Here is a 9,576-nt window from a genome sequence, read left to right on the forward strand (position 1 = left end):
CATTAGGGAAACAGAACCCGCCCGTCGACTTTAGGAGTCAGGAGGATCCCCATTGGTCTGTTAATAGACCAATGGGGAGACTTGGAGCCAAAATTCAAAGATGCTTTCAGTTCGAGCTATATACAGAGTATAGCTAGAGCTGTGTCCTCTGCAGCGGTGAGCGGCGCTGTGTTTCGACGGGGCGCGTCTTTGATTTTTAATCAAGATGAAGCTCGCAAGACTAGAGGATATTGGCGTGGGACCTTTCCGAGGATATTGACGAGGAAACTTTTTTCTTAAAGGTACAGGTAAGTATTTATGTTAATTAAGATTCATTTTTACTCGTTGTGGTTTTATTTTATTTAACCCTATGTGGAAATGGGTAAGGGGTACTTTGTACTCCTATACTCATTTCTCCTGGGAGGGGAGGGCATCTGGGGTCCCCTTCTTAAAGGGGACTCCCAGATGCCACCATGGATCTCCCCAGGGAGTGGAACTAGTAAAAAAGGGCGCACAGGGATAGTGGACAAAAAGGGCGCCGCCATAGACTGCAATGCAAAATATCGGCTATTCGGCGCCCGACAGGAAAAAAGGGCGCACGAGAAATAGCGGTTACAGGGATCGTGTTAACAAAGGTTTTCGTTTACAGGATAAAGTTTATAACAAATATCGTTTACAAGTTCGTTTAGACTTTGTATTATACTTATTTTTTCGTTTGTAAATTTCGCTTATATGGGTTTTAACTAGTTTTTTCGTTTTAAAAATGCGCTTATAAAACTATAACAACTAAAATTTTGTTTACACTTCTTTTATCATTTAAAATTCGTTTTCATATGTATAATGCTTAACCTCCCTGGCGGTGCATTTCTGTCAGGAATTAGGAGTCAAAAGCGGTACATTTTTTTTCGTTAATTTTAGGCCTCCGATTTTTAAGTCTTAACTCACCAAAATACATCCGAATAAAAGTGTGGTAGACATTCTGCATATAAATAAAAGTCAGGAACACAAAATTGTTGAAGTAAATAAATTTATCAATAATCTGAAATAAAATTGTATAAATAATGCAGCAGATTATGCAGTATGTACATATATACTCCTAATACACCTCCCGTGTAAGGTATATTTTGAAGCAAGGAATTGCACACAGGGCAACATCACAGTCTGGACAGTAGAATCGTGATTCTTTCCGGATTCTTTTCCCCTTCTCGTCACTTTTGCTGCAGCACACATGACATGTCCTAGTTGGGGCATTTTTTTTGGGAGTTGGTGGAATGTATTCCATAAAATGGCGGCCAGTGAGGCGCTCCGGATTTACCACATAAGAGGCACGGCGTCCAACTCTGGCATCCGATGCAGTCTGGTACCTTAGACAGATACATTCGCACAGTTTCCAGATGAAATCAGCGTGCGTCACTGGCCTGTCACTTCCCTGCTTGTGCAGAATGTATGCATTCCAAATGCTTTGTTCCAGTAGGTGCCGGAAAATCTTCTTGTAATACTTTTTCTGCTGTTTCCTGACAGCAGGATAAAAGGTCACCGCCTGGTCAGCTTTGTCCACACCACCCATGGTGTAGTTATAGTCCACCACGACCTGCGGTTTTACCATATCTTTTCCTCCTCTCGTTCTGGTGGGGACAGTGGAGGTGTCGTGAACAGTAGAGAGGAGACAGACGTCTTTTTTGTCCCGCCACCGGAGGGCTAACATCTTCCCTTTCTGCCAAGCAGCTATGTCCCCAGTCTTCAGCTTCTGCTTGGCAAAGGCCGACGGCATCTCCCTCCTGTTAGCCCTAACAGTGCCATAGGTGTCAGTCTTATGCTTTATAAGAATCTCAGACAGTTCAGGGGAGGTATAGAAATTATCTGTGGTGAGACAGTAGCCTTTGTCCAACAAAGGCTCCAGAAGGGACAATACAGACGATGTCGCCACTCCAAACTCGCTAAACCTGGGACAAAATTTTGTGCCTTTTCCCGTATACAAAATAGTATTCCAGATGTAACCGGTACTTGACTCGCATAGCGTGTATGACTTGATCCCAAAGCGGGCCCGCTTGGAAGCAATATATTGGAGCCAGCTCAGCCTCCCCTTATAGGCCATCAGGCTCTCGTCCACGCTGATGTCCCTCTGTGGCACATACGTGGTCCTGAAATTTTCCACCACCATCTGGTAGACCTCCCAAATTTTTTTTAGTTTTGGAGCAGGGTGGGTCGACTCCTCAAAAGTTTCATTGTTAGAAAAGTGGAGAAATTTCATTATAAGGGAAAAACGGTACTCGGACATAACTGTACCGAAGAAGGGGGTTGCAATGATCTTATTCGTGCTCCAGTACCATTTCTGAAGGGGCTTCCCCACCACTCCCTGCAGAATGATCAGGCCCAAAAACAGCCAAATATCCGCTGCTGTTACCGGCTCCCAGGTCCTGCTTCTGGAAAAGGGTCCTTGAGGAGTAGCCAATTGTTGGGTCGCATAGCGATTAGTCTCCTCCACTATCCTCTCAATAACCGCCTCCGAGAAGAAAAGCTGCAGGTATGCCAGGGGGTTGCACTCACACTCCTTCTTCAGGCCAGGCTCCCCAGTAAAAGGGAAACGTGGGGGCGGTGGCGGAGACTGAGAAAGGTCGATGGGGCACCAAACCCGGACATCACTAACGTCGCTGGTGATGGCGTCGCTGTCGCTATCTGGGTCGGATGACAGATCCCCAGGTGCGTCGCTATCACTGGAGTCCGCCAGTGACTGCAGATCGCTGTCCTCCAACTCCACCAGCGCTTCCACGGTGAGACGTCTTCTGGAGGATGATGCCATAGTAAATCCAGGCAGAGGTCGGTGCAGGCAGCAGGCAAAGAGTAGTCCAAGTCCAGGCAAAAATCGTCAACGGGTAATCAATCAAATCCAGGCAGAAGGCAGAAAGAGTAGTCAAAGTCCAGGCAAAATCAGCAACGGGTAATCAATCAAATCCAATCAGAAGGCAGAAAGAGTAGTCAAAGTCCAGGCAAAATCAGCAACGGGTAATCAATCAAATCCAGGCAGAAGGCAAAAAGAGTAGTCAAAGTCCAGGCAAAAATCGGTAACAGGTAGGCAGAAATCAAGATTAGATAAGCACTCACAGAGATCACAGCCAGCTCCTCTCCAGCTCAACAGCCACAACACCTCAGCAATCCAGGAAGCAAAAGGCAACATTGCATTGGATACAAAATCCCATTGTATCCAATACAATGCTGTTTTGGCCCAATCAGAGGAGTTTATTTCAATTTTTTTTTATACTCCCTCCCTCCCGCCCTCCCTCCCCTCCCTCCCTCCCCTCCCCTCCCTCCCTCCCCTGTGACCCTACGCTGCCCCTGTCACTCTGCCGCTGATCGGCTAATTATGGGCTAATTTTGGCCGCCGGGTCCCCAAAGATCAGAGCGGTAAGGGGGACTCCGGCGGCCGGGTGGAAGAAGCCTGGGTCCCGCTGACAAGCGCTGATCGCGCGCGGGACCCAGGGATTGGCTGCAGGCATTTTTTTTTTCAACAGGCTCCCTCCCCGATAATTTCTCGCCGCCCACGACGTCACGACGCACCGCCGATCCTCCCAGCTAATTGGCCGCCGGGTCCCGGAAGATCTGAAGGTAATGCGGACTCCGGCGGCCGGGGGGAAGAAGCCTGGGTCCCGCTGACAAGCGCTGATCGCGCGCGGGACCCAGGAACTCAATGCAGCCATGTATTTTGCTCACATGAGCAGAGCTCGGGCTTACCGCTCCTGACATGTGTCAGCCAGCCCGAGCTCTGCTCGTGAATACCGCCAGGGAGGTTAAATAACGTTTCTAAAGCTGATTGTATTAGAAATACATCGCTTATGGTATTAACTTTGTTTTTACACTTCTAATGCGTTGATTATAGTTACTAAAATATCGCTTTAAATATTACTGTTATTTTAAGATTTCTACGTGATTTTAAGGCTAGTTATTCTATTACAAATTACTGTTATTTTAAGATTTCTACGTGATTTTAAGGCTAGTTATTCTATTACAAATATATACATTATTTTATTCATGTTATTTGGAGTGAAGTATTTTAAGGATTAAATATATTATTGTTTATATGTGTTTAGCGTGTTTTGTGCAGTGGGGATGGTTAGGTTTAGGCATTACTAGGGGGTCTAGGGGTTAGGGATAGGTACAGGGAGGGTTAGGACCAGGGTGGTGGTTAGTTTTAGGCACCACCAGGGGGGTCTTAGGTTTAGGTACCAGAAGGGGAGTCTTAGGCTTAGGCACCAACAGGGGGGTCTTAGGTTTAGGCACCACCAGGGGAGTATTAGGTTTAGGCACCAACAGGGGGGTCTTAGGTTTAGGCACCAGAAGGGGAGTCTTAGGTTTAGGCACCAACAGGGGGGTCTTAGGTTTAGGCACCACCAGGGGAGTCTTAGGTTTAGGCACCAACAGGGGGGTCTTAGGTTTAGGCACCACCAGGGGAGTCTTAGGTTTAGGCACCACCAGGGGGGTCTTAGGTTTAGGCACCACCAGGGGAGTCTTAGGTTTAGGCACCACCAGGGGGGTCTAGGGGTTAGGGATAGGTACAGGGAGGGCTCTGTATGAGAGTAAGGTTAGGTATAGTTATAGTACAATATATGTAATATATACAATTTATTACATTATGTGTATTTACACAAAGGGGGGTCTAGGTGTGAGGGATAGGGATAAGGAGAGATATCTGTGACCCTAAAGTTAGGTATAATTGTAGTAAAATACCTGTAAAACCTACCATTCTAGTACTATGCTTAATACAAGTGTAAATATCGTTTTTGCTATAGACGGTATTTGACGTTTCATTTCAGAATTTGTTTACTGTTATAGATGGTATTTTGCCATTTCATTTCCGTTTATTTAACGTATTTAGCACTAAATTATCGTTTATAACCTCTTAAACGAAAAATACGGTTTTGCATTCAAACTTCTAATTTCGGCTACACCCCGCGCCCTTTTTTCCAGGCGCCCTTTTTTTATATACGCCCAGGGAGTCGTCGCCCCCACCTCCTCCTGGGGCACCGGAGGTGGGGAAGAGCTCCTAGTCCATGGATTGGACAAGGGCTCTGGGGGAGAGGGGTAGGCTTGGCCGCCCCTCTCCCCCGGGGCCCCCCAATACTATGGACCATGCGGGCTGATATAGCTCAGGGTGGAAAGCCCCAGTTGGCTGGGGCTAGAAGGGGTTAAATATGCTGGGAAGGGGGGACCCCCTTTTTTTAAATTTCCCACTATCAGCACAAAAAAAAATACACTATCTTTTTAACATATCCTGCAAATTTGGTGTTGCTAGGATGTAAGGGGCCTTTGCTATTAACTGCTAAAGTTGGTGGGAATTGTATCACTAAGTACTGTCATTTACAGCATTTAAATGTAACTTTTTTTCTTTTGATTTTGCTTTCTTGTTCCCACTGTTCTTCTTAACTACTTCCCGACCGCCGTATAGACAAATGGCGGCCGGGAAGTGGACGCCGCAAGGACCGCCGTATTGACAAAATGCGGCGGTCCTTGTATGGGCATGGGCGGAGCGATCGCATCATCCGTGACGCGATCCTCCACCTCCGCCTGGCGCCGCTCACCCGCCGCAACATCCCGCCGGCCATACGGAAGCGCCGGCGGGATGTTAACCCGACGATCGCCGCATACAAAGTGTATAATACACTTTGTAATGTTTACAAAGTGTATTATACAGGCTGCCTCCTGCCCTGGTGGTCCCAGTGTCCGAGGGACCACCAGGGCAGGCTGCAGCCACCCTAGTCTGCACCAAGCACACTGATTTCCCCTCCCCCCTGCCCCAGATCGCCCACAGCACCCATCAGACCCCCCCTGCCCACCCCCCAGACCCCTGTTTGCACCCAATCACCCCCCTAATCACCCATCAATCACTCCCTGTCACTATCTGTCAACGCTATTTTTTTTTATCCCCCCCCCTGCCCCCTCCTGATCACCCCCCCCACCCCTCAGATTCTCCCCAGACCCCCCCCCCCCCAGACCCCCCCCCCCATGTACTGTATGCATCTATCCCCCCTGATCACCTGTCAATCACCTGTCAATCACCTGTCAATCACCCGTCAATCACCCCCTGTCACTGCCACCCATCAATCAGCCCCTAACCTGCCCCTTGCGGGCAATCTGATCACCCCCCCCCACACCAATAGATCGCCCGCAGATCCGACGTCAGATCACCTCCCAAATCCATTGTTTACATCTATTCTCTCCTCTAAACACCCACTAATTACCCATCAATCACCCATCAATCACCCCCTATCACCACCTGTCACTTTTACCTATCAGATCAGACCCTAATCTGCCCCTTGCGGGCACCTAATCACCAGCCCACACGCTCAGATTGCCCTCTGACCCCCCCTTATCAATTCACCAGTGCATTAATTACATCTGTTCTTCCCTGTAATAACCCACTGATCACCTGTCAATCACCTGCCAATCACCTATCACCCATCAATCACCCCCTGTCACTGCCACCCAACAATCAGCCCCTAACCTGCCCCTTGCGGGCAATCTGATCACCCACCCACACCAATAGATCGCCCGCAGATCCAACATCAGATCACCACCCAAGCGCAGCGTTTACATCTATTCTCTCCTCTAAACACCCACTAATTACCCATCAATCACCCATCAATCACCCCCTATCACCACCTGTCACTGTTACCCATCAGATCAGACCCTAATCTGCCCCTTTGCGGGCACCCAATCACCCGCCTACACGCTCAGATTGCCCTCAGACCCCCCCTTATCAATTCGCCAGGGCATTATTTACATCTGTCCTTCCCTGTAATAACCCACTGATCACCTGTCAATCACCTGTCAATCACCCATCAATCACCCCCTGTCACTGCCACCCATCAATCACCCCCTGTCACCACCACCCATCAATCACCCGCTGTCACTGCCACCCATCAATCAGCCCCTAACCTGCCCCTTGCGGGCAATCTGATCACCCACCCACACCAATAGATCGCCCGCAGATCCGACGTCCGATCACCTCCCAAGTGCAGTGTTTACATCTGTTCTCTACCCTAAACACCCACTAATTACCCATCAATCACCCCCTGTCACTGCTACCTATCAGATTAGACCCCTATCTGCCCCTAGGGCACTCAATCACCCGCCCACACCCTCAGAATGCCCTCAGACCCCAGCCCTGATCACCTCACCAGTGCATTGCTTGCATCTATTCCCCCCTCTAATCACACCTTGAGACACCCATCAATCACCTCCTGTCACCCCTTAGCACACCTACCCATCAGATCAGGCCCTAATTTGCCCCGTGTGGGCTCCTGATCACTCGGCCAAACCCTCAGATCCCCCTCAGACCCCCTTCCGATCACCTCCCCAGTGCATTGATTGCATCTATTTTCCTCTCTAACCACCCCCTGAGACACCCATCAATCACCTCCTGTCACCCCCCTAGCACTCCTATCCATCAGATCAGGCCCAATACAACCTGTCATCTAAAAGGCCACCCTGCTTATGACCGGTTCCACAAAATTCGCCCCCTCATAGACCACCTGTCATCACAATTTGCAGATGCTTATACCCCTGAACAGTCATTTTGAGACATTTGGTTTCCAGACTACTCACGGTTTTGGGCCCGTAAAATGCCAGGGCGGTATAGGAACCCCACAAGTGACCCCATTTTAGAAAAAAAGACACCCCAAGGTATTCTGTTAGGTGTATGACGAGTTCATAGAAGATTTTATTTTTTGTCAAAAGTTAGCGGAAATTGATTTTTATTGGTTTTTTTTCACAAAGTGTCATTTTTCACTAACTTGTGACAAAAAATAAAATCTTCTATGAACTCGCCATACACCTAACGGAATACCTTGGGGTGTCTTCTTTCTAAAATGGGGTCACTTGTGGGGTTCCTATACTGCCCTGGCATTTTAGGGGCCCTAAACCGCGAGGAGTAGTCTAGAAAACAAATGCCTCAAAATGACCTGTGAATAGGACGTTGGGCCCCTTAGCGCACCTAGGCTGCAAAAAAGTGTCACACATGTGGTACCGCCGTACTCAGGAAAAGTAGTATAATGTGTTTTGGGGTGTATTTTTACACATACCCATGCTGGGTGGGAGAAATTTCTATGTAAATGGACAATTGTGTGTAAAAAAAATCAAACAATTGTCATTTACAGAGATATTTCTCCCACTTAGCATAGGTATGTGTAAAAATACACCCCAAAACACATTATACTACTTCTCCTGAGTACGGCGGTACCACATGTGTGGCACTTTTTTAAACCCTAAGTACGCTAAGGGGCCCAAAGTCCAATGAGTACCTTTAGGATTTCACAGGTCATTTTACGACATTTGGTTTCAAGACTACTCCTCACGGTTTAGGGCCCCTAAAATGCCAGGGCAGTATAGGAACCCCACAAATGACCCCATTTTAGAAAGAAGACACCCAAAGGTATTCCGTTAGGAGTATAGCGAGTTCATAGAAGATTTTATTTTTTGTCACAAGTTAGCGGAAATTGATTTTAATAGGTTTTTTTCACAAAGTGTCATTTTCCGCTAACTTGTGACAAAAAATAAAATCTTCTATGAACTCACCATACTCCTAACGGAATACCTTTGGGTGTCTTCTTTCTAAAATGGGGTCATTTGTGGGGTTCCTATACTGCCCTGGCATTTTAGGGGCCCTAAACCGTGAGGAGTAGTCTTGAAACGAAATTTCTCAAAATGACCTGTGAAATCCTAAAGGTACTCATTGGACTTTGGGCCCTTTAGCGCAGTTAGGGTGCAAAAAAGTGCCACACATGTGGTATCGCCGTACTCGGGAGAAGTAGTACAATGTGTTTTGGGGTGTATTTTTACACATACCCATGCTGGGTGGGAGAAATAACTCTGTAAATGGACAATTGTGTGTAAAAAAATCAAAAGATTGTCATTTACAGAGGTATTTCTCCCACCCAGCATGGTTATGTGTAAAAATACACCCCAAAACACATTGTACTACTTCTCCCGAGTACGGCAATACCACATGTGTGGCACTTTTTTGCAGCCTAACTGCGCTAAGGGGTCCAAAGTCCAATGAGCACCTTTAGGCTTTACAGGGGTGCTTACAATTTAGCACCCCCCAAAATGTCAGGACAGTAAACACACCCCACAAATGACCCCATTTTGGAAAGTAGACCCTTCAAGGTATTCAGAGAGGGGCATGGTGAGTCCGTGGCAGATTTCATTTTTTTTTGTCGCAAGTTAGAAGAAATGGAAACTTTTTTTTTTTCTTTTTGTCACAAAGTGACATTTTCCGCTTACTTGTGACAAAAAATAATATCTACTATGAACTCACTATGCCTCTCAGTGAATACTTTGGGATGTCTTCTTTCCAAAATGGGGTCATTTGGGGGGTATTTATACTATCCTGGAATTCTAGCCCCTCATGAAACATGACAGGGGGTCAGAAAAGTCATAGATGCTTGAAAATGGGAAAATTCACTTTTTGCACCGTAGTTTGTAAACGCTATAACTTTTACCCAAACCAATAAATATACACTGAATAGGTTTTTTTTATCCAAAACATGTTTGTCCACATTTTTCGCGCTGCATGTATACAGAAATTTTACTTTATTTGAAAAA

The 9,576-nt window shown here is 47.0% G+C and overlaps 1 protein-coding gene across 1 annotated transcript; it reads right to left on the minus strand.

The window, feature by feature from the left end:
* Positions 1 to 1,075: 1,075 nt before the first annotated feature.
* LOC137562363 (piggyBac transposable element-derived protein 4-like) lies at positions 1,076 to 2,779 on the minus strand. The gene has a single exon (XM_068273700.1). It carries the CDS (start codon positions 2,777 to 2,779, stop codon positions 1,076 to 1,078), a length of 1,704 nt encoding a protein of 567 aa, XP_068129801.1.
* Between the last annotated feature and the right edge of the window lie 6,797 nt (positions 2,780 to 9,576).

The sequence above is a fragment of the Hyperolius riggenbachi genome, chromosome 3 (genome assembly GCF_040937935.1).
Source record: "Hyperolius riggenbachi isolate aHypRig1 chromosome 3, aHypRig1.pri, whole genome shotgun sequence".
NCBI classification, from domain to species: Eukaryota; Metazoa; Chordata; class Amphibia; order Anura; family Hyperoliidae; genus Hyperolius; species Hyperolius riggenbachi.